Source organism: Danio aesculapii, chromosome 22, assembly GCF_903798145.1.
Source record: "Danio aesculapii chromosome 22, fDanAes4.1, whole genome shotgun sequence".
Lineage (NCBI taxonomy): Eukaryota > Metazoa > Chordata > Actinopteri > Cypriniformes > Danionidae > Danio > Danio aesculapii.
In genome coordinates this window covers 13,090,584-13,117,219 of record NC_079456.1, presented here as the reverse complement: position 1 = coordinate 13,117,219, position 26,636 = coordinate 13,090,584, and the positions used below count along the sequence as shown (strand labels likewise).

The window sequence follows — 26,636 nt, the reverse complement described above, 5'->3', positions numbered from 1 at the left end:
TCATGAATGCATTCAGACATTTTAATAGAGAAATCTAATATACTGATAATACTTTATTATCAAAACATGAATAAAACATTAAATATTGTATTTATAAGAGTAAAATATAAAAATACTCATTTTACACAATTTTATATTTGTTATTTTAATTAAATAGTTCAAAATAATATTTTCAGAAAATCTGATCTTTTCCTTACCAAATTGTCTTTGAATTTACAATTATAATGCATTTAATAGTGTGTGTGTGTGTATATATATATATATATATATATATATATATATATATATATATTAATAACTATAGTCTGTATATATTTTTTATCATAACAAAAATTATTTTGAAATAGTGATCAATATTTTGATTTAAAATATGATCGCTTTAGAAATTATATAAATGATTAACTTACATCATAATATGTAGCACAGTAATAGTATTAGGCCTAAATGTCTTTTAGTACTTTGAGTATTTGATGGTTACACTGCACAACATTGTTTGCAAATCAAATATTTTTTAAAAAATCCATTAAACCATTGTAAAAACAGCTACATGAACGTCTATTACGCAAACTAAAACTACTAATTGTTTGTTTGTTTGATATCAGACAACACTTCTCAAACATTTAGAAGTAAATGGCTAATCATTCCCATTCTTTAAGCAATCATTCAATCAAATCTAATGAACATTTTTTAGTTCTCTTCTAAACCTTCAGCAATAATTGCTATAAGCAATAAGGTTAATATCATGGCAATAATTACAATTCCAAACACCACAAAACAGCTCATCCCCCACAGCCATATACAGAATGAAGGTATTTTATTTTAAGTCAAAAACAGATCGCTCTACCATTCAAAATACAATAACGTATCCATAACAATCATATATAGGATGTAAATATTAAAAAAAGAAAATGGCAAATAAATATGATTATATATATATATTGAAAATAGTGATGCCCAGGAGTTAGAGTTGTTTTCCCATCTCGTCATATTAAAATGTGTTGAGATATGTAATTGATGGTTATTTTAAAGATACAAATTTAACATCTCACATCTAGTTTTACACTGAACATTTGTGATGAAAGAATGCGTCATTACTCATTCCTTATATATGTTTTTTTAAATATTTTCATTATATATATATATATATATATATAGTGAAAAAGTAGGTAACACCAGTGACAAATGGTATATGAGATCTTTAAATAAGTGAACAAAAAAATCTAATCAGAAAAAACAAAAAGAAAAATCCAATCATTACAGTCATTCATGTGTTTTCATAAAGTCAAAAGCGTAATTAATTAGAGTCATCTAAGTTTAAATATTAAAGAATAATAAATTCATTTTTAGACATTTTGTCTACCAAAACGTTTCTGTAGAGCAGGGATGCTTAAGCTCGGTCCTGGTGGGTTTAGCTCCAACTTACTTCAATACACTTGCCAGGAAGTTTCTATACCTATAAGATCTTGATTGGCTGGTTCAGGTGTGTTTGTTTGATTAGAAATTAGAGTAAACTCTCCAGGACACCGGCCCTCCAGGACTGAGTTTGGGCACCCCTGATGTAGAGTGATCCTTGAACACATAAACCGCAGCCCTTCAGTGCAATTCATTCACTTTAGATCAAACTTACCAATGTAAATCTCCAGTCTTCGGGATTGCCTTCTGAAAACAACATAACATGAGCATCTGAGACACAAATATTATGGACGCATTGTGAAAGTAGTTTTGGACGTCACGAGAACTCAACTTGCTAAAAGGGTGAAAAAGCTTCGGCCTGAAGTTAATGAGAATTATTGCTATTATTTATTAAACTACATAGTGCGTTAAGTTTTATTAACGTCTATTCTTACCCCAACACGAAACATATCCTCACAGTAACGTAAAAATAATAATTACAGCGTCACAAAAATGATACTTTATCAGGCCCGTAGCCAGCCTGGTGAAAGGGGTGGTTCTTTTTTCTTAAAATATGGACCTTTTTGCAATTATTAGACTCATTTTCTATTTAATTATGAGGTTTAAATACTTTTTATGCACTATTTTTTGCTGGATTAGCTTGTCAGATGGTCATCAACCACATTTGTTGATGTACCAACAACATTTCCTAAAGATTTACAAGAAAAAAGTATGAGAATAATACTTACTTTTCAATAACAAATTTATTACATCATATATCATTAGAAAAAAAGGATGCTGTTCAAGTTTTAAATTAAAAACAAGCCTATTGTCATTTATTAGGCAAACACAAACTGGCCAGCACATTCAACTTTCCTCAGCCACTCTGAAGCAACAGCCAAAAGAAGATTCTGCTTGGTCTCAAGGCCTTCTTCGATGGTTATTTTCACAATTTATTATGGTATAGCAGTCAAAATAGGACAAATGAGCTTGTGTATGGGACACGTTCTTTCAAACGACCCAAGCCCCCCGACTACAGGCCTGTATATTGATACATGCTCAATTCTCCACAGATGTTATCTCTTCTAGACTTTACCTGGATTCTCGAGTATGTCAACCGTAACGTCAACGACGTGTCCATTTACCTCATGCTTTTATAGTAAAACAATAACCTCAATATATTACAAATCTAAAAATACCAAAACAAAATCTACTTTTACACTATCTTGACAACAGTTGAACATGCAGTCAGGTACGGTTCCAGCTGTACGTGAGCGCCTGTTTTCTTTATTCAGACTTAAAAAGAAAAAAATAAATAAATAAAAATAAAAATAATAATAAATAAATAAATAAATATCTTAGATCGTACGAATTAGCCACTAAATCAAAAAGTTACGAATTGCCGTAAGATTGTGTTGGATGGTCATCGTCCATATATTGCTGTTTACATTACACATGTGCTACCAAGGCAACGACTGACTGACGCACTTGTAGTAACTACATTCCAAAAAGCTCCGTTTTAAACACAATGGAAAAAGAAACATTTCGACAGTGGATAGCGGCCATTAACATATAATTGAACCAGCAACTGAAGAAAAAGCTATCTACATGTTATGTAAAATCTTTGTAGCCTATATGCTGTAAAATCTAAAAGTGTACAGAAGCATATCTGTCATTTTTAGGCAATAAAGCAGACTTTAAAGGAACACCAAACATTTTTGGGGATTTTTTTTGCTTGTTTTACAACTTTACAGTTAAACAGTTGAGTTTTAACATTATTTAATTCATTTAGCTGATCGGAGCTCCGGGTCTGGCAGGAGCACATTTAGCTTAGCTTAGCATAGATTATTGAATTAGATTGGACTATTAGCATCTCACTCACTAACTCAAAAAAAAAAAAAAAAAGATTAGAGTATTTATAATTCTCCCATTTAAAGCTTGACCCCTCTGTAGTTTTATTGTGTACCTAGAACAACTGAAAATGAAAAGTTGCTATGTTCAAGGTTGATATAGCTAAGAACTATACTCCCGTTCTGTCGTAATAATCAAGGAAAGCCACACCATAGTTGCAGCAGCAGACATTAATGTCTGTCTTCATACACAATGTAACTACAGAAGAGTAAATCTTTAAATAGGAACATTATTAAAACTCTTTTTTTTTTTAAATCTGTGCAAGATGCTAATGGCTAATGCTAATCCAATTCAATGATTTGTGTCATAAATCACAGAAATCAGCTAAATAGATTGAAATATGGTAAAACTCAACCAGTGAACTCTAGACAGCTGTTAAATAAGCCTATATCCAAAAAATAGTGTTCCCTTAAATAAATATACACACAATTACAAATCTTGATATACCTATATGTATCGTTTTAATAATGTAAAAGATAAAATAAGACATTTTATTTAAAGACATCTATTTTATCTAATGTTATTTTTCCCTGTCCTCATCAATCTCATCACTCAATGAGTCAATAAAGAGGTTAAGGAGGTGAAAAACCGTTATGTGTAAACATTTATTGGTTTCAAACTGAGATAAAAACAACTTGCACCAGCAAACATTGTACAGCCTTTCATAGTCCACACATCTCGCAACAAAAATAAAATAAAGTGGGGAGAAAAAAAGCAAGAGAGAGAAAGAAAATGGGGGAAAGACATGAGAAAGAGTGCAAACTTTTATTCCAGTGACTCTGAATGAGATAAGAATATTGTAAAAACCCAGAAATAGACTGCTGTCCGTCATAACACAGAGAGAAAGAGAGCGATAAAACCTTCGTTTTTGGCCGTGGCGCCGTTTCTGACAATGTTTAAATTAAGTTAAAACTTAGAAAAAGCACTCAGTCTGACAAACTGGACAGCCCAGAATAAATGACTTGCTTTTTTGGATGCTGCAAACAGTATAAATTACGAATTTTTGGACGACGTTTTTCTGGCTCCGTCGTTGTTTGGCGTAAACAGTGCGAAGGCACAGGTCGAAGTGTTCCCTTGTCCTGTCTTCATGTTCATGGGTCAGTTTGGTTTCCTTTCGTTTTGAACGAAATGCAAGGTTGTTTTTCTCATCCAAACAATATGAAGTGATGCAATAAAAACAAAACAAAACAAAAAAACCCCAAAACAACATGCTTCGGTTTCAGTCTTGCAATCCTGATCTATTTAAAAATAAGCTTTTTGGTTTCGTTTAAACAAGCTCGATTAAATTTATCTGAAACCGCGAAAGAACAAATTAGACATTTTTGCTGTGTTTTTTCCATTTTTTTTAACAAACTAGAGTGAAAAACCCATTCGAAAGTAACAAACCCGTTTCGATCAAGCCGTAGTGGTGCGAAAAACGAACAAACAGAAAAAGAAAAACGGTGTAACTGAAATGGCAGGAAGGGAGCGTGAGACGATGGTACTGATTGGTGGAGAGCGGGCAGGGGGAGTGGCCTCACTGAGAGCTGGATCTGGCGAGCGTGTGCTGTTCATTTTGTGCCTTGCTAGTTCTCAGTCTGAATTTGGTGATGGAGCTGTTGAGTTTGTGGAGCGTGTTCTGTGCTGCGCATTTCGAGGGGAACAAGGCCAGGATGGTGTATTTGGACGCCAGGTCATGAGGGGGCGGTTTGGGAGGCTCAGTGTTCGTAACGTCCGCTCCCTCTGATTGATTTGGGGACGGAGGTTCGGGCAACCATGTGATGACGGCGCCGACTTTGCTTAGCTCTGCCAATAAAGTTTCGGCTTCCACTCTACTGATGCCAGCCGGAAGATCAGTCACCTCCAAAACACGGCCTGTGTCTAAACACACAGGAAACACGACAGATAGAAACAAATTATGAATAACATGGTGATACATTTACATATAAATATATACATATATTTATACAACAGTTCTGTCTGGTTGTCAAATCTGATTGGCTGATAGCCGTGCGATATTCTGCAGTAACAGCACTCCTACAGCTCTTTCGTATTACTCCGCCTACATAGAGTGACAGCAGATCAATACACTCACTACAGTTTGACAAATATTGCTGCTGTTGGACAACATTATGTACTTTTGAGACTTTTCTTAGGCGAGAATGTAGTTGTTTAGATTGCAACTATGGAGTTTGTTTATAAGGATAGTGCCTATTTTAAATATTAATCATTTTGAAGATTCAGCGTGTCAGCAGCCAGCCTGTCATACTGAGCAGAGCAAAGACGATTGACGTTCCGCCACAAGATGGCGACAGAGAACATATAATAAGTCCTTAGAGGAGAAAAACTCAAAACATTATAAAACAGATAAGTGACACTAAGTCGATCTCACTCTTTTTGTATGTTGTAGTGCTGTATTTATACCATAGTAATCTGGTAGTGTTTGCTTAGGCTTTTTCAGGGTTAATCATTATGATTTCCCGATTGCAACAGAGAAATACTGGGAAATCTCTTTTATAAAATTATAAAATCAGCATTATAATCTTAATGTGAACAAAATCACCTGTTTTGTCATCATTTTTTATATTACGCTAGAGAATCATTCAAACACTAGCTCTAAAGTGACGTTGGTAAAATTAGCAAAGGTTTCTGCTGTTCTGACGTCAGCTGCAGATATGATTGAATTTCTTTTTCATTCACAATTCTACTGTCGAACTGTTGTATAAACTTAATATCACACTCATAGCAGTGCAATATGGCTGTATATTGTCACGGGTGGCACATTAAGGCACTCTGCTTGCGGCCTCGAGCCAATGCACACCTCCCTCCAGTGCTGATATATAGCCATATCGCACTGCTACTCGTGTGATATATATAAAATTTTAAAATGACGTATTTACAATTTTAACATTATTAATAAAAATAAATTATAAATGATATTTTTCACTAATTATTATTATTATTATATAATTTAATTCTACATTTCTTGTACATTCAGACACATTCATATGTTGTTTTTTTGAACTGCATAACAATTATGGATGCAACAGTTATAGATTTTGGTTGTACGATTATATAGTCTGAAGAAAATGTATTGATAATTTCACAGTCTAATTTAAGCTTTATATTAGGCAAGTATTTAAATGAACTGTTGTTATCATCTGCATTCATACATATATAATAATTTTAATAATTTGTTATAATTCGTCTACTAACATATGTTTTGTTTAAATTGCATTGAAAGCCACACACAACTCACTGCTACGGCGCGAGATGTTTTCTACTGAGTGCGTCTGTAAGACGCTCCACTTGCGTACGCATATTAGCATATATTCTTATATTGGAAATAATGAACTTGCGAGTGGAAAAGACGCGATATGTGAATGGCCCGCTGCTACAGTTAATCCAGTGTGCGTGCGTATTAGCCTTGGTGTACAAGCTCAAAACTTTAAACTAGCGCACAGGTGGAATAACTTTGTTTAGTTGCAAAAGTTTCGTTCCGTGCAACAAAAACGTGGTGTTGAAAAGCCTTTACGATTAAGTATCCACACGTTTTCGGCTGCTCGCACCACTTGCTTAATGTCAGGTGACTCATGCCCTGTATAGCCTTCAACTGCAGCTCGTGCGGTTTTGATAAAGTGTACGTCACTTCATAACTATAGCAGCCATTTTCCGACTGAACTAAATTTATTTTTATGGCATACACAAACATTAAACTCACGATATTGTCATTTATATACACACACAAAAAAATTATAAAATTTACATTTTAAATGTATGATTCTCAAACAAAAAAACAACGTATTATTTAATAATACTCAATACTAAATATTATAATAAACATAACCTTTTTTTCATTCATTTTAATGAATTACAATCTACGTAACTGTTTTTATTTTGTTAATTATGATTACAAAAAGCTAATTTGCCCTGCATTAGAACCAATGTGTACTTTGAATGCATATTGCACACTATATATCAATGTTGTGTGTTTTCCTACCCATCTCTCCTTGGCTCATGTCAGTAGACAGTGATTTCTTTGCGGGTCTTCGAGGGTGGCCGCCGTGCCGAACACCCACAGGCCCCTGAGACACGACAACAGAGCGGAGCGTGAGCTGAAGAACGACTGCGCTTAACATGACCATGAGGAGGATGAAGATGACGCTGGATGTGTGCGATCATGAGTGAGTGAGAGTGTGTGTGTGTGTTCAACCTGGTGGTGATGAAGATGGTGATGATGGTGGTGGTTGACCACATGAGAGCCGTGCATTAGTGGGGGTCTGATGGGAGGGTTATACTGAAGCGGCTGCCCGATCAGAGGAGGATACCTGCCGTCACCTGAAAACACAGCAAAAAAAAAAAACACCACATGCTGGACGTTAATGGAGGACCGGAAAAAAATACCATAATGAGTGTTTTCGGCTTCATAATACAACAAATCCAATGATACTATTGCTGTGAAATACAGCTATGGATAAAATAAAGACAATATTCAGCTTCTCTGGGTTTACTGGGTTTTGCTAAATGCTAATATTACATTATATTCTGTAAAAGTTTCAGAATATTTCTTTCCAATATCAAGCACAAACTTTCTCCAGAAAGGAAAGCTGGTCTAAATAAAAACGTTCAGAATTTGATGCCATTGAAAAATCAAGGTTATTCCTCTACAAATTGATTGATTATAAAAGATAAAACATTGTCAAAAAACATCCTAGGCTTTGCTAGTGATAGCTAGATGGGTTGATGTATGTTAACTGCTCTGTAAGATGTACATTTTGAAAGATTTCACCCCCTTGATTTTTTTTTTCTAATAGTTTTGATCGTACGTTTTTACGAAATTTTTACTAAGTCTGATTTGTCAGAAAAGATGAAGTTAGAAATTAGCACAATTTATCCTTTTGCTAACATGTCTTAGCATAGACAAAATCCCTTTAAGGCAAGTCATTTCACTCTGCGGCCATCTTTGAAACACTTCTGGCAGTATGCTTGGGCATTCTGTCTCAATGGGAAAACATCAAATTTTCTAAAACTGCTTGCCAAGCTTACGATTGAATTTCATATCAGGAATCACCAATAAAATTAAACAACAACTGTCCCTTTAGTTTAATTTCTAAGTGTTTGAATCACACAAAATCTGCAGAAACTCATGTCTGGGCTTTTTTCAGCATATAGCGATCGATGATTGGCTCCTGTACTAGTAGGCGAGGCTTTTTTCACCATATTGACAGTTACACTTTTCCCCATTCAAAAATATACGAGTGACATGTCTTGTGTATTCTATAGTCTTTGGCATAGTCTAGATATTTAGCCTGGTTATCATATTGTTAGCATGTATTAGCTTGCCTCCTGCATGTTTCTAGCATATCCTAAGCTAAGCTAGTGATGGATATGCATAAACATTTGATGTTCTTAAACTGGAAGGACGTACCTTAAATGCTCTAAGATTTACTGTTTGAAAGTTGTATTGTACATGTCCAGCATATTACCATGTTGTTTGCATGAATTAGCATGTTGCTAGCTTGTCCTGGGTTATGCTAGTAAAAACTAGATATAAATGAACATCTGAAAGTCTTTGATGAAATGCGTGGATGTTCATTATATGCTCTAATTTTTACTGTTAGAAAGTTTTCACCCCTCAATTTAAGTCAAAACATCTTGAAGGTTTGACACAGATTGGCACAATTTAACATCACGCTAACATGGCTTGATCAGCTTATTTTCTAGGTTTAGCAAGTTTATCATATTATTAGCATGAATTAGCATGTCTCTAGCATGTTGCTAGTTTGTCAGAGATGACTAGATATACACGGATATCTGAAGGTCTTTAACTTGGTAAAGCAAAGGTTAAATGCTCTAAGACAGTGCGTCTCAACCACGTTCCTGGAGGACCACCAGTTCTGCACATTTTCCATGTCTCTTTAATCAACTAACCTTATTTATATCATCAGCTAATTAGCTAAGGCTGAAATGCCTGTAATAGGTGTGGACAGACAAAGGAGACATCGAAAACATGCAGTGTTGGTGGTCCTCCAGAAACGTGGTTGAGAAACACTGCTCTAAGATTTACTGTTGAATAGTTCTCACTGTCGATGGAAGTTTATTAGTTTTATTTGTAGATTTGATCATCGTTTTATAAAAAATGTATGTCTGAACAGTCAGAAAAGACATAGCACACAAAGCCAGTACATCTTGAAGGTCTGAACAAAGTTTGGAGGCTGTAGCTTGATAACTTTAGGAGAAGAAACCGTTTAAAACTTACCCTCAGATGAAGAAGAACAAGCTGTCGAACCAATCTAATAATGATTCATGTCATAATATACTGCCTCCTAATGGAAAAGTTCAATTCTGACCAGAATTTGTCTAAATATACCAGCCTACCCCCCAAAAAAAGAATATCCAGCTCAAAACGTGTCCTTTGTTACACTTTGGTTGGCTCACCTTGACCTGGAGCTGGAGCATAAGGGCGGGAAAACTGGGGCATGATGGAGAAGGGGGCGTGGCCTGGACGAGGACCCTTTAGATTGGCTAGATGAGCAGGAGCAGGTGACTGCGCTGGAGATGGGGAGGGGCTTAGCAGCTGCGGATTATTCTAGAAATTATGAGAAAAACAAAGCATTTACATGCATTGCGCTTTGTAAAAAAAGGATGTATGGGATCTGCTGGAGGTGTTTGTACCTGTGTGGCGTCCTGGGGAGGAATATCGCTGGGTTTGTAGTAGCGGGTGGGTTTCCAGTGAGGTGGTGTAGGGGCTCTGGGCTGCTGGCCAGGAGGAACACTCAACTGCATCATCACTACTCCACCAGCAGGGGGCGGCGGAGGCACAGCTGTAACAAAGCAGTACAGGCAATACCACTCAGAATATACATCTAAAATATTTATTTAGAAATGTGAAGGTTTATTTAAATGATTTTAATATGTATCAAAATGTTAAAAAATATTCGTAAAGTATTATTTAAGAGACTATTGTAGTAATTATGAGTTACATCTATTATTTATTAACTTAAATGTTTTTTTAAAAGCATTCATAAAGCATTAAAACGTACTATAAAAGTATAAATGTGTAACAATTCATTTATTTAATATATAATCAATTTAGACTTCGAATATTAAGGTCTACTTTTTAATAATACCACATCTCATACAGTATTATTTATGATTATACAATTACCATTCATATTAACCTTTAAAACTACAGAGCTTCTCGACAACAGACATACATATTCATCAGCGATGCTGCAAATACACGTGAATAATTCAATACTAGACAAAAATAGCACACAACTCCACACAAAACACAAATAACAGCCAATTAAGATGCTTTATTGAACAGAGAAAGGTCAAAGACACACACAGACACACACAGCTGAGTGTTCATTAAGTGAGGTTTGTTCGGATAAACATGGATTGTTCTGCTTGTGAACAGTAAGATGAGCTCTTCATAAACGCCTCGAGCACAAACCAGAATTGTAAACAACATTTAATTACACAGCTAAGTAAAGCATTGTTTTTAATTGAGAAGAAAAACAGCATAAAGCTCATTATCTGTGCTCAACTTATTAACCGAGAGATGTGCAAAGAATATCCAATTAAAAAAACAACAACTATCGTTACTTTTAGATGCCAGTTTGAGATTTCACTTTCAAAATTAAACTAATAAAGCATAGCGTTTTTATAAGTAATCAAGTAACATCTTGGGAAATTAATAACTAAATTGCATTTTTTATATTAATAGTTCACAATGAAAAGTTATTTACTATGAATAGTTCCTAATATATATAAATCCACACTATTATAAAGTAAATTAAAATAAATTGTTACTGCTATATTATATTGTAGTTTATATAAATGTAAATTATATATAATTTACTTGAAAAATCTATAGCTGTCAGTAGCTATGTTTCCATACATAAAAAGGCAAATTAATTTTATGCGCAAAACTGGATTATCACATGAAAGATATGCGAATAAAGCATCTTATAAATAAAGCATTCCATCCAACGAGTCAGAGCGAACAAAATCGTCACTTCCTGATTATCTGGCATCTAATAAAAACAGTAAAGATGTAATTGCTGCGGTAGAAAAAGCTGCGTGAATCATTTCCTCATTTAATAAATGACTTGCGCCTCAGAAGACAATAATGACATGCCGTGAACGCGCGGTGGCATTTGAGCACAGACGCTCTTGATTCTGGAGGTAATTAATAATATAATAACACTAATGCTGAAACGGTTATGGCGTTTTAGATTGACCAAAACAATATTTCAGATGTTTTACAATGTGCTCAGCCTGCTGGTTTGTCCATTCACACACATTTTTATCATCACATGATCTCTTATAACAAAATCACATGACTTTAATGTGCATACTGGAATTTGTTCGGTAAAAGTGTTTCCATCATAGTTTATGCGCATCTCTTGTTATTGAATAAAAAGTATATTCTACTCAGTTATATGCATTTTCAAAATGTATGCGCATCTTTCCATTTCCATTTTTTTAATGCGGATATCCAAAATGAGCATAAAAAAGGTGGATAGAAACGTAGCTACTGAAAGTTACTGAATTAATGCAAATCAGATCTTGAATCTGTTACTTTCTCCAGTTGGCCTGAGGTGGCTTGTGATTAATGGAGAAGGCTGCCGTACCTGTGCACTGCTGTGCTGTGATTGGCTGAGAGCCGCAGGGGGAGGGAGCTCGGGGAAACGACATCTGCTCTGAACCCGGATGAGGGAGGAAACCGACGGCTGAGCTGCACACAAACAGGAAGTTGACATTAGACCTTGAGCCCTGCTGCAATCTGATTGGCCGAAAAGCAAATCGCCGTGTGTCACCTGATGTTCGAGTGCTGCGTCGGCGGCATCATGCTGTAATACACCTGCATGCTGGCAGAGGGCGTCGGCGTCTGATTGGTCTGTCCCTGCAGCATGATCTGTTGCTGATAGGCTGCCTGAGGAACACTCTGGGAACCTTGCTGAACAGAAACCTGTCAATCAAAACAACACATTGTGGTGAACTGGATAAAAAGAAAAAACAATAGTATATCATATATTTATACACTAATATAATACTTGATGCTTGATTACATTAAAGGAATACTCCAATTTTATTGTAAAAATAGGCTCATTTTACAACTCGCTTAAATATAAAGGTCACACTTTATTTTGATGGTCCATATGTTGAATTTAAGTTACATTACATCTACAAGATAACATTCTCAATAGAGTATAAGTAGACTGTTAGGTTGGGGTTAGGGTAAGTTGACATTTACTTGCAAAGTTTATTACAGTCAGTGAAATGTCTGTTGAAGGAGCAGTATCAACAGATATTAAGCAGACAGTCCACTAATACTCAAATGGACCATCAAAATAAAGTGTTACTGAAATAAAAAAAGTTTAATTTTAACATTTCCAAATCCATTTAGTCAATCTCTGGGTCTAACGGGAGAACCTTTAGCTTAGCTTAGCATAAATAATTAACTTGAATTAGACCATTAGCATATCTCTCAAAAATTAGCAACATTTTTAAGTTTCTGCTTATAACTTAACTCTTCTGTCTTTATTTTGTTTACTAAAACTGACAGAAAATTAAAAGTATGCCAGTTACATTAGAATTTAGCTACTTTCAGAGGCGGATTTAGTGATTTGGGGGCCCTAAGCAATTTAAGCCATAGGGCCCAACAATCCTAAATTGCACCGTTTCAGTTTTTCTTTTTCTTTTCTAAGTTCTATCTTAATGCAATCTCTACATTTAAAATGATTTGTTTTCTTAAAATGGATACACAACTGAAAAAAAAAAACATTTTGAAGATAAGTCTTTACCTGATTTGACTGCTCCATGATTAGGGGTGGTGGACAAATATGTGCAGATGTGTGATAATATTTTATTTTATAACATTGTTATTAAATAAAATGACATATTTATAACAACATTATATTTACTTTTATATTAACATTTAATTAGGTTAAAATTGTATTGGTTTTAATCTAACCATACAAAATATGCTAGAAAACAATGTTATAAATAGTTTATAGGTTTAATTTTTACTTCTAGGCATTTATCAGGGGCCCCCAGATTTCCAGGTGCCCTAAGCCGCTGCTTACCTCGCATACTGGTTAAATCCGCCCCTCCCTACTTGGGTACTATTTTCAGGCCTTTCTGGCATATCACTGCGCCTGCTGCAGCCATGGCAGCCAAGTCCTTGATTATTACACCAGTATAGTTCCTAGCCATATTGGACTAGAAAATAGCAATTTTTATTTTCTTTTTTATTTTGTAAAACATGACATAACTAGAGAAAAGTCCAGCTTTAAATAAGAAATCCGATTCAATGATCTATGCTAAGCTAAGCCAAAAGTGCTCTTGCCAGACCCGGAGATTGTCTGAATGGGTGCAAAAATGGAAAAACTCAGTTTAATACAAGAGGACTTGTAAAAATAGCCTATTTACAAAAATCTTTTAAGAATCGTAAACATTACAAAAAAAAAAAATTACATATCTAAAATGTTTTAATATGCGTTTCATTAATATTCTCACATTTCCAAAACAAAAAAATTCAACTTCAAAATTAGAGTTTAATTTCTTTGACATATTTAGAGTCAGAGGTTTTTTACAGAGGGAATGCATTTACTTTTATTACTCCGTAATTCGGCCAGAAAAAAACAACAACTGGTGTCTGTAAAGCTTTTGAAATGGAGACTCCATTTTGAGAAAATTGTATTTAAAAATATGTATTGAAAGAAAGATCTAGTAAAACAAATTGATCACGTGCAACAAAATAAATTTTGCATATGTTCTTCTTCGCACATGAGCGAAAATTCTAAATTCTTTGATAATTGTTGTGCGAGATGCTAATGGTCTAATCTGATTCAATGATCTATGCCAGGGGTCACCAATCTCGGTCCTGGAGGGCCGGTGTCCCTGCAGGGTTTAGCTCCAACTTGCCTCAACACACCTGCCTGGATGTTTCAAGTACACCTTGATTAGCTTGTTCAGGTGTGTTTGATTAGGGTTGGAGCTAAAATCTGCTGGACACCGGCCCTCCAGGAACAAGTTTGGTGACCCCTGATCTATGCTAAGCTAAGCTAAAACACGATTCATGGAAAGCCAAAAATCGCAAACCCGACAGTTGCATAACACATACCATCCCGTTGTAATACAAATGTTTAAAAACAAATTGGGAGAAATCAACACTCACCTGGTACGGATGCATTGTGGGATACTGCACCATGACGCTCTGAATCTGATTGGTAAGTCCACCTTGAGAGCTGACCAGCGATTGGTTCTGGTTCTGCTGAACTCCCATCATGCTCTGGTAACTGGGGGCTTGGGGAGGCATGACTGTCTGAAAACCTAAACACACAGCAAACTATCCATTAGCATAAACGACGGCAACAAACAAACAACATCTGGAGGAAAAACATTAAGGAGACGTTTTACACAACATTAAGGTTGTAAAAAGTTTGAAGTGTGGAAAGACTCAAGTGTGTCAAATGAAGAAAAAGCGGAGATGAGGAGAAACAGGAGGATGCTAATGTTGCTAATATAGATGGATGCTAACAAAACATGCTCTCAGACTGAAGAATAACAGCCGCTAAATGAGGTTTATAGCCATTAAATACTAGTTAGACACACAAGTACATGATCTGTGCAAAATAGCAGGACTTTACAGCAATCATAAAGCTCAGCACATCTGTTCATGTTTATATTATAATCATCCATTTTGTAGATAGAAATAAGGAAGTTTATAATAATAATGCATTACATAATGATTAATTAACATTTTGGATGAATTTATTTAATAATATTTCATAAATAGAGTTAGTCTTCATAATAAAGATTAAATAAATGAATAAATAGTAATAATAATGCATTTAACTATCTGCTTATTAATCAATAAAGGAAACTAAATTGTTTTGTATTTAATGTGACAAATGTAGAATAACGTATAATTTTACATAAAGTATAAAACTGCAATACTAAAAAATAAATACAAAATATAATGAAATATATGAAATATAATTACAATTATATACAAATAACAATTTCTTAGTCCAATTTTAAAAAGCCTTTATTCACATGGCTAAGCTTAAAAAAACATTTGAAAAAAAATTGTCTAAAACATATGTTGTATAACACGCATAAACTTTTTAAATTAATAAATATATATATATATATATACACACACACACACACACACACACACACACACACACAGTTGAAGTCAGAGTTATTAGCCGCCCTGAATTCTTAGCCCCCCTGTTTATTTTTCTCACAATTTATGTTTAACGGAGAGAAGATTTTTTTTTAACTCATAAGAACTGAAAGTTCTGTGATTTTGACAATACTGCAAGTTCATTAAAACCTGGCAGAAACTTTTAATGAAATAAAAAGCCGCAAACATTTTTTTTTTTAACTTGATTATTTAATAATAAACCTTTTGGTAATATACTTATTGCAATAAACAAATATGTATTTATACAGTAGGTGTGCATTTTAACTTCTTATGCATCAAATATTCACTCCAAACTTTTTCTTGATTGAGACATGTTGAATTCTTCTATCATTTGCTTTTTATATTGCTTTGTTAGTCATTTTGCTAACCAATTTTTTTAAATCTGTTTTATTTATTATATTCTCTAAAGCTGACCATGACGTCCACACTATATGGTTATAAGAGACATGTTTAAGGGATTATATGCAACATCCTTCATTTATTCTTGTAGGCAAGGAGAGATCTCTACTTAAGTTTCATACTCGGAGGAAAAATGTGCTTAATGCACTATGACGCTTGAAGCATTAGAATCAGTACTCAGTATCGGCCAATCACCATGACAAGGAATCGGTACTCTGTATCGACTGCAAAAATCCTGATCAGAGGATCCCTACAATATAATATAGTTTACACATAATAAACTAATACTGCAGTGCTGAATAATAACTAACGATTAACAAATATTAAACATTTAAATGACAATTTTTATTTAATAAAACACACAAATAAAACGTATAAGACAATCTTACAAAACAACAATTTGAATACTAAAGAGTACATTTATATATAGCTGTAATATTATTGTAATTCTTCTGCTGTAGATGAGATCAGTTGAGCGTTTCTCCTACTATCATTACATCCACTACAGCTGAACGGACATCTCATTCCTTCCTCTCTGTGTGTGTGTGTGTGTGTGTGTGTGTGTGTGTGTGTGTGTTTGAGCGCACAGCTATTTTTACCTGCCCTTGCAAGGCCAAAGTGAAGAGAATAAAAGCCTGTCGATTGAGACCATACAAGAGACACACACACGCACACCTGTGAAATGGGTCTTTCAATGTCATTGTGGACAAGCTGTGATGTTTTTTTTCCTCTTCATGTTCATTCTTTCTGTTTTTCCTTCATTTCTGCACTCAGAGGTGAGAAACTGCGCTATTAAAGGAAGGAAGCGTCTGGACTATGTGCTTGCAGAGAAAATCTTACAGTACATACGCTTATCATGAAGTTGCTATGCGGTTGCTAAGCAGCTTGCATGTTACTATGCTAATAATATCCACGGCAATAATTATGACACTTAATAACGAGTATGAAAATAATGAGCTAAAAAATTTTAATTACCAAGGATAAAGACATCATTTTAACTCAACACTGGCAATAGCAATGAAAAAATCCAATTTTGTGAAACCAATTTGATGTTTAATTCCCAACATGGTATGAACCGTTATAGGGGAGGGTCAAATGTTTATTTATATTATACATTATTCATTCATTAATTTGTTTTCTTTTCGGCTAAGTCCCTTTATTAACCCGGGGATGCCACAGTGGAATGAACCGCCAACTTATTCAGCACATGTTTTACGCAACAGATGCCCTTCCAGCCGCAACCCATTCCTGGGAAATATTATACATTACTCATTATTAATATTTAAGATAGAAATTTGAGATCAGAGAAAGCTACTTCTTACTATAAAAGGGCTGACCTCGCCATACATCTTGTTTTGATGTCCTTTAGGGGGGATCAAGCGTTAATTAAGGGGGTCAATCACCCCCAAACCCCCCTGTAATTGGCACCCTGGTCTCCACCGGGTGCTCTGGTTTCTCCCCACAGTACAAAGAAATGTGGTATAGGTGAATTGAATAAACTGAATTGGCCATAGTGTATGAGTGTGTAGGATGTTTTCCAGTACTGGATTGCAGCTGGAAGGGCATCCGCTGTCTAAAAAATATGCTGGAATAGTTGTCAGTTCATTCCACTGTGGCGACCCCAGGTTAATAAAGGGACTAAGTCAAAGGAAATTGAATGAATAACTAACACAATGTATATAAAATATCTATAAAAAATGTATGTATATAAAATGTATAAAGACAATATATAAAAACAACAGCAATGACTTCATATATTTCAGAAATATAGTTTTCAAATATGAAAAATCTATATTTATTCATCTATTGTCATTAGCACAGTCTTTGTTGCGGTTATAGTTTTCCATTTATATACAGTTGAAGTCAGAATTATTAGCCCCCCTCAGAACTTTTTCTTTTTTCCAAATGATGTTTAACAGAGCAAGGAAATTTTCACAGTATGTCTGATAATATTTTTTCTTCTGGAGAAAGTCTGATTTGTTTCACTTCTTTCACACAAATTTTTAAACACCATTTTAAGGACACAATTATTAGCCCCTTTAAGTTATAGTCTACAGAACAAACCATGGTTATTCAATAACTTGCTGAATTACCCTAACCTTCCTAGTTAACCTAATTAACCTAGTTAAGCCTTTAAATGTCACTTTAAGCTGCTTCTTTACAGCTTTATCTAGAAAAACATCTAGTCAACATCTATAATTATGTTGCCTCTTGGTGATTCTATGCTCTTTGGTATCACGTGCTGTACCTTGGTGACAAGTGGGACTGAGCCAGGGCAAACACAGAGATAATGTCTGCTCATCTTCTCCAAAAAATAGCTTCAGCAGACATCTTGTTATGTTCTGAATGTTTATAATATTTTTGCGGCAGATGGACGCGAGTCGCTTTCTGTAATAAATATAAAAATATTATGTACTGTCATCATTGCAAAGATAAAATAAATCAGTTATTAGAAATGAGTTATTAAAACTATTATGCTTAGAAATGTGTTGAAAAAAATCTCTCCGTTAAACAGAAATTGGGGAAAAAATAAACATCTTATGATCTGACTTCAGCTGTATTTATTTATGTATTTATTATCATTAATACAGCCTTTGATGACGTTTAACATTTATATACTTGTTTATTTATTGATTGTCATTCATGAACGCAGCCTTTGCTGCCTGTATACAAATTATATTTAATAACAATACATATTTAATGACAGCATGTTTTATTATTGTTTATTTATTTACTAACAGTGTAAACAAGTCTATGCTTTTCTTTTGTTATAAACTGATTGATTGATTGATTGATTGATTGATTGATGGGCAAAAATATAGCCATGGTTGGTATAAAAATATTGTTGAAGATATTGTTGAAGGCTTCCTCATAAATATAGTCTTTGATGCTGATATGGGAAATAATATATTTCTAATAATTATAATAAATAATTTTTTATTTATCAGCATTAATATAGGCCTTGACTCTAACTCGAAGATTCATACACACACACACGCACGCACGCACGCATGCACGCACACACACACGCACTGTAGATGTGCCACCGAACATGCATTTATAGAGTTCATATTGTGTGTGTGTGTGTGTGTGTACTGGTTTCAATGTTTTACAAGGACACACATATGTATAATGAGATGTGTGTGAGAATGTCAAGGTGGTTTATGAGGACATGCCTTGTGTCCTCGTAATTCAAAACTGTTAAAAATCCTACTTCTAAATCTGCATCAGGCTTTCTGTGAGGGATGGGTTTAATGTAAGGTGATACAATAAGCATATTTTTACTGTATACGATGCATTATGCCTATGGAGAGTCCTCATAAACCACCAAAACCAGTGTGTGTGTGTTTGTGTGTGTGTATGTTTTGTTCAGAGTTGTCAGTGAGGGCTGGAAAAAGAGACCGGTTCACTGTGAGAAAGCCTACATGAATCTCATACAGTGCCACGGCCCCGTCTCCCAGCACTCCTCCATCTGCGCAGTGTGTGTGTGTGTGTGTGTGTGTGTGTGTGTGTGTGTGTGTGTGTGTTTACCCGTCTGCTGTGGTGCCAGTGTTTGGCCCTGGGTGGCGCTGTAGTGAACTGGTGGCACTGTTCTGTAGTGTTGAGTCGAGTGAGAGAACTGACCCGGAGCACAGTAACATGCCGACACCTGTGTATACAAACACACACACACTCTAATTATCTTAAATATCACACAGGTTGCGTGCTGTAGTAATGCAATGTGTGTGTGTGTTGTTGTAATGGAGTCTGTGGATGTTGCTGTAATGAAGTGTGTGTATTGTAAGAATGGATTGCGTGTTGTTGTATTGGAGTGTGTGTGTGTTGTTTAAATGGAGCGTGTGTGTGTTGTTGAAATGAAATGTGTATGCGTGTTGTGATAATGGAGTGTGTGTGTTGCAGGAATAGAATGTGTGTTGTAGTAATAGAATGTGTATGTGCTGTAGGAATAGAGTGTGTGTTGTAGGAATGAAGTGTGTGTGTGTTGTAGTAATGGAGTGTGTGTTGTACCTGCTGCAGGGGCGTCTGCATGTACGCGTGTGGCTGCAGGACGGTTTGATTGACAGCTGTGTGATGCTGGTAGGCGGGGCTTATGGTCTGTCCGGTGGATGGAATCATGTATCCGGTTGGTGGAGGTGGAGGAGGAGGCGGGGCAGGAGGCGGGGCTTGATTGTTCTGCAGGAGAAGGGAGTGTGGGTAAAGGCCAGAGTGTGGATCGGGAGCTTCTCCTGAAGCTTGGCGGACCAGATTCATATGACTGAACTGAGCACTCAAACCGTCCTGTTGCTGAACACACACAAAAAACACATGCACACAAAAACACATAAGTATTAGTCAATGTCAGGTTAAAAGACAAACTACTAATTACTGCTGTAACTAGTACTAATGACTGTACAAAAACACATATAGTTGTATATGCAATACATATATAAGACAAAAAAAAAATCAAATGATTTAACAGTAATTATTTCACAATAAATGCTTCTATAAAATTTATGTGACGTACACAATACGTATAATTGAGGAAAATGCATTTAACTAAAAATTATAATTATATATTCTTCTGAATTGCAAACAAACCCAACAGCCCCCCCCCTCAAATTTATCTCACTTGTACAAAAGGTGTCGAACATTATTATATATATTAAATTTGAAGAGGAGCGAGGCCGTTGGCATGACTGTTTAAAGGGTTATGAAACCTTATTGCACTTTTTTTTGGAGATGTGATGTCATACATTATTATTTATATATTAAATTTTAAATATTTAGGATGTTTTACAAATCATTTTTAAAATGACAAGATTTAGTTTCCATCCAAAATGTAATGTTGTAATGTAATGTGTTCTGAAATAATCTAACAACCCTACCGCCTTGTTATTTATTTATTTATTTAATTTCTTTTTTACATTCATTTAACTTTTTTATTTTATTTGCATATGTGTGGAAGTGTAAATCAATTATATATTTATTTTAAATTTATATAATTTTCATAATATTTTTTTTAACATTCATTTAACTTTTTTTTTGTATCTGTGGAAAAGGGTCAACGTTTTTTACATTAAATAAGATGATTTATCAATATTGTATACAGATGATTTAGATTTAAGTCTTTCTTCTGTTCTTTCTCTTTTCAAAAAATATATAAAGGAAAGTAAAATCACAATTATATGAAATTGTGTAAAAAAGTTCCTTGGTTATGGTTATAACTACCACTTATTTACATTATTTAAAATGTTTTTTCATAATATATAAAGTCTCTAAATAGTTTTGAAAACCTCAAAAATAAAAAAATATATAAAATGTATATAAAATATTAAATAAACTAAAATACATTTTAGTTGAAATAAATTACATTGATAAAATGGCAAAAATATATAAAAACAATAAAATAAAAGAATAAAAAAAATAAATAAAATTATAAAATAAAAGAATAAATAAAATAAAACAAAATAATATATATATATATTTTTAAACAAAATAAAATAAAATAAAATAATAAAAGTCCCAAAACTGTAAATGATAAGCAACTAAAATTGGGTCAAAATTAAATCATTATTTTTTTAATTAAATGAACTAAATCAATCAATGGCTCTAATTAGCTGGCCGGCGTGTCTTTTCATCTGATTACTCAACATAAGGACGTCTATTTTGGACAAGTGGATCATGACAGAAAGTAAAGCAGGCCGACAGATGAAAGTGCATCCAGCAGCAGACCAGAGATCAGCCTTCACTGCACTTTATTAAAACACTCGCAACATCTGCTGCCATTAATTATGAATGTGCTCTGAATGAACTAATGAGAGGGTTATATTTGGTAGAAACGGGTCACACACACTGAGAAATATAACACTGCTGACCCAGTTCAGTCATTCAGTGATCCTCTGCTGGATTCATGAAAACGGACTAACACTCAAATACTGCTTTTTTGGCACCTTGTGAGATAAACTAGATATCAATAGAATAAGGAAATTATTACATAAAAAACAGGGAAAAAGCAGATTAAAAAAATGTGATATTTAAAAAAAAAAGGGGGGGGGAAGAGAAGTGGGAAAAGATTTTAAAGGAGCATCATTTGTATTATATTCATGATCATTATGATTACAATTAGGTTCCATATTCAATTAAGAATGAATAAATACAGTTGAAGTCAGAATTATTAGCCCCCCTGTTTATTTTTTCCCCAATTTCTGATTAACGGAGAGAAGATTTCTGTAACATATTTCTAAACATAATAGTTTTAATAACTCATATCTAATAACTGATTTATTTTACTTTGCCATGATGACAGTAAATAATATTTGACTAGATATTTTTAAAGATACTTCTATACAGCTTAATGTGACATTTAAAGGCTTAACTAGGTTAATTAGGTTAACTAGGCAGGTTGGGCTAATTAGGCAGGTTATTGTTTAAAGATGATTTGTTCTGTAGACTATCGAAATAAAATACAGCTTAAAGGGGCTAATAATTTTGATTTTAAAATGGTGTTTAAAAAATTTAAAACTGCTTTTATTCTAGCCAAAATAAAACAAATAAGACTTTCTCCTGAAGAAAAAATATTATCAGACATACTGTGAAAATTTCCTTGCTCTGTTAAACCTCATTTGGGAAATATAAAAAAAAATAAAAAAAAAAAAATTCAAAGAGGGGCTAATAATTCTGACTTCAACGGTATATTTTCATTAAAAATGTTAAATTATATTAATATGTAAATATTATATGTTATATAAATATATGTATGTGTATTTATATACAAAATCATATATAATAAAAATCTAAAATGACAAAAAAGAAACATTTTATAAAAAACCTAAAATATTATTAATTTTAAATACAATTGTATTAGAGTTAGAATACACATGTATTGCATATGTAGCTTCTAAAATCTATTATATTTAATAAATATTATTAATATTAGAATTATAATTATAATTAAATATAAAAATATATTTAAAAATAACAAAAATAAAAAGAAGAATTTAAGAAAAGTATGAATGAAATTTTAGATTTTTACAGGACTGACACTAAATCAGCTTTATTTTTTGAAGTATGCAATCAAATATTTTAGATTCTCATTTTACATGTTTTTTTTGTGTTTTATTTTACAATAAAACCAAAATCAAGTGTAGTAGTGCAACAAGATTATGTTTGTTTGATTGTTTTGTAAACCAACAATGCTGCGTGTAAATCATTATTCTTTAAAAGACTTTAACAGTAACTATTTAAAACAGTCAAAATATGGTCAACCATTTGGTAGAGCAGGTAGTTCAAGGGTTAAAGGGACACAATTTATATTATTTTCATAATATTGCATTTATATTTTGGTTAAAAATGTTCAATTATATCAATATGTAAATATTATGTATTAAATAAATATATTTTGTATATATGTATTTATATATAAAATCCTATATTATAAAAATCTAAAATGACAATTTAAAAAAAAAATAATTAGCTTTTAAAATATATCATATTGAATAAATATTATAAATATTAGATTTATACATATATTTAAGTATAAAAATATATTTACAAATAACTAAAATAAAATAAAAGATTGAAAATATAAAACTAACTCAATAAATAATATTTTAAGACCCTTATGAATGAAATGTATGACATATACAGGGCTAAACACTAAGGATGGTCCAGTTACTGCTGTAATATGTTCCGTATTAATGGAAGATCATGTAAAAAGAAATGTTTCTTTAGTTTCATTCATTCATTCATTTTCTTTTTGGCTTAGTCCCTTTATTAATCTTGGGTCGCCACAGCGGAATGAACCGCCAACTTATCCAGCATATGTTTTACGCAGCGTATGCCCTTCCAGCCGCAACCCATCACTGGGAAACATCCATACACACTCATTTGCACACATACATACACTACGGACAATTTAGCCTTCCCAATTCACCTGTACCACATGTCTTTGGACTGTGGGGGGAAACTGGAGCATCCGGAGGAAACCCACGCAAACGCAGGGAGAACATGCAAACTCCACACAGAAACGCCAACTGAACTAGCCGAGGCTCGAACCAGCGACCGACTTGCTGAGAGGTGACAGCACTATCTACTGCGCCACTGAGAATTTGCTGTAAAAATTTCTAACAGCTGTTTTTGTATCTCTTTGCAGTAAAAAAAAAAATATTTCTATATAAAAAGGTTGACATAAATTATTGGTTATTGGGTGTCAGCCCGATAGGGTAGCTTTACTTGCACACAGACCTGTTTAAAATGATTTAAGACCTACAACACTATATTTTATCAAATTTAAGACTTTTTAAAGCTTCCATTTTTATTTTTGAAATTTAAGACATTTTAAGACCACGTGGACACCCTGTATTTAATCTGATCTCAGAAGAGCACAAATACTCTCTATGAGATCTCGTGTAATAAATGGAGGAAAAGGAAAGTGTAGATGATGATGATGAGGAGGAGGAGGAGAGCAGCTTCAGTACCACAGTGTATTGCTGAGTGAAAGCAGCAGGAGGAGCAGGAGGAGGCAGGAGAGGAGGACAAGAGACTGCAGCCGCCGCAGCAAACTGAACAGACGGAGCAGACGACTGAACAGCAGAGAGAGAGAGAGAGGGAGAAAGAGAGAGAGAGAGATGAACAACAGAGCCACCGACTCAAACACAACAGCTCAAAACATGCAGACTGTCAACTTCCATTTATACTTCTGCGCCATCGCACAGCCTTCACTTTACTCTCACGCAAGCCCAATGTAACTAATGCAAGATGAAGTGAAGCACAAGATCTGTGATTGGTCGGCTTGGTATAGTTGTGATGAGTGTTTAGTTGTCATAAAACCTTAAAACACTTGTTAACAGATACAGAAATGTTGACAGATACAGTTGAAGTCAAAATTATTTGCCCTCAAATTTTCTTTTTTTTTCAAATATTTCCCAAATTATGTTTAACAGAGCAAGAACTTTTCCCACAGAATTTCCTATAATAATTTTTCTTCTGGAGAAAGTCTTATTTGTTTTATTTAGGCTAGAATAAAAGCAGTTTTTAATTTTTAAAAAAACATTTTAAGGTCAAAATTATTAGCCCCTTTAAGCTATAATTTTGTTCAATTGTCTACAGAACAAACCATCGTTATACAATAACTTAACCTAGTTAATCCTTAAATGTCACTTTAAGAATACTAGTGTGAAAAATATCTAGTAAAATTTTATGTACTGTCATCATGGCGTAGATAAAATAAATCATGATACAGACATAACAAATTGTGAAGCTGAACTACATTACCCCTATGCTAAAAAAATCTTTCAGATGAGGAGCTAGTGGCTGAGATGCACAAGAAAAGAAACCAAAAAGCCACTCTGGCAACATCCTTATGTTCTTTTTTTTGTTTTACAATCTCCTCACTGCTGCTATATGGAACGCCTCCATTGTAAATGACAAACTGACACCCTAAGCATATTGGCATTGCTTCTAAGGTGCGCGCTCAGCAGCCATGTTTTAATAAAACTACAGAGCTTCATTACGAAACTTTATACTGAACTTTTTTATTATCGATATTGACAATGGTGTTCGGTCAATAAATACCAATATCAATTTTATCGCCCAGCCCTACTTAGACAAATCTTTTTTTTTTTAAAACCATTTCGGTTATTTTGCCAAAATATTATTAAATTAGCCCAAACGTTGATCGCAGTACAAACGAGTCATAACTAGAATGCGATAAGAAAGAGAAAATAATTATTCATTGTTTAACATGATAAATCTAAAAAATATTTATATATCAAAGCAGTGAATAGAAAAACTACACATAGTAAATAATAAAATAAATTATTTCTATATCTTATTTTTCCAAATAAATAAATGCAGTAGTTTTAGAACTTTATTACATTCATTTTTGTTTTCACAATGAGTTGTCAAAAGAAAACAAATTGTCTGTGCTTCGTGAAGTCTAAAATAAAAACCAGCAAACTAATTCTGAAAGTATATAAAATATTACTAGAATAATACAACTTAAAAACAAATATATTAAAAAAAAGTATTTATACAACGAATGACGAAGACTAAATGTACGTAGCTTACACAAAAACAAAAAACAAAAATGAAATTACGTAACTAAAACTATTAAAACAAGACAAACAAACATAACAAAAACTTTAAAATAAGTTGTAATTATTAACCATAAAATAAAATATTTGCATTTACTTACCTGTGCTAGAAGGTGATTGGCCGCCTGAGGTGGAGGGGGAAGAGGAGGAGGCGGAGGAGGGGGCGGGGCAGGATGTAAAGTCATGTGCTGCTGGCCCCGCCCCTGCTGGGATGTCATCGCAGGGTTATAAACCACAGGACTTCCATCGGGGTTGACGAATGGCTGACCTGCGCAACACAAACCTGACATGGTCAACGAACACAGCAAAAATCACAATCGCGCAAATGAATTAGTACGGAAAAATTAGTATCGCGCGTTAACAAAAAATTAAGTCTTCGTTCTCCGAGGTACCTGTCTGTGGATTGAGCAGGACGCTGCCCGGCGGGATGGCGCTGGCGTCCAGAGGAACGATGTAGAAGCTAGCGTTAGTGTTAATGTTAGCATTAGAAGTGTTGCTCTGAGAGGCTGCGCTGCCCCCTATGGGTGCGGAGGGATGAGGGGCCGCGGGGGCCATGGTGAAGGGCCGAACGGGGCCCGGTAACGACAGCTGAGCAGGCCGAGAGAGAGACCCGGAAGAGGAGCCTACGCTACTAGAAGAGTCTGAACCTGAAG

General features: G+C 34.1%; 1 protein-coding gene across 1 annotated transcript in view; it reads right to left on the bottom strand.

The window, feature by feature from the left end:
• Nucleotides 1-3,889: 3,889 nt before the first annotated feature.
• The window catches only part of LOC130215557 (R3H domain-containing protein 1), a 66,230-nt gene continuing 43,483 nt past the window's right edge, over nucleotides 3,890-26,636 (bottom strand). Inside the window, 13 exon segments of the mRNA XM_056447390.1 lie at nucleotides 3,890-5,163; nucleotides 7,283-7,367; nucleotides 7,496-7,620; nucleotides 9,721-9,871; nucleotides 9,958-10,106; nucleotides 11,925-12,028; nucleotides 12,111-12,262; nucleotides 14,474-14,628; nucleotides 19,442-19,559; nucleotides 19,919-20,194; nucleotides 24,367-24,471; nucleotides 26,085-26,251; nucleotides 26,376-26,630. Of these exon segments, the coding sequence (XP_056303365.1) occupies nucleotides 4,820-5,163; nucleotides 7,283-7,367; nucleotides 7,496-7,620; nucleotides 9,721-9,871; nucleotides 9,958-10,106; nucleotides 11,925-12,028; nucleotides 12,111-12,262; nucleotides 14,474-14,628; nucleotides 19,442-19,559; nucleotides 19,919-20,194; nucleotides 24,367-24,471; nucleotides 26,085-26,251; nucleotides 26,376-26,630 (2,186 nt within the window). The 3' untranslated portion in view covers nucleotides 3,890-4,819.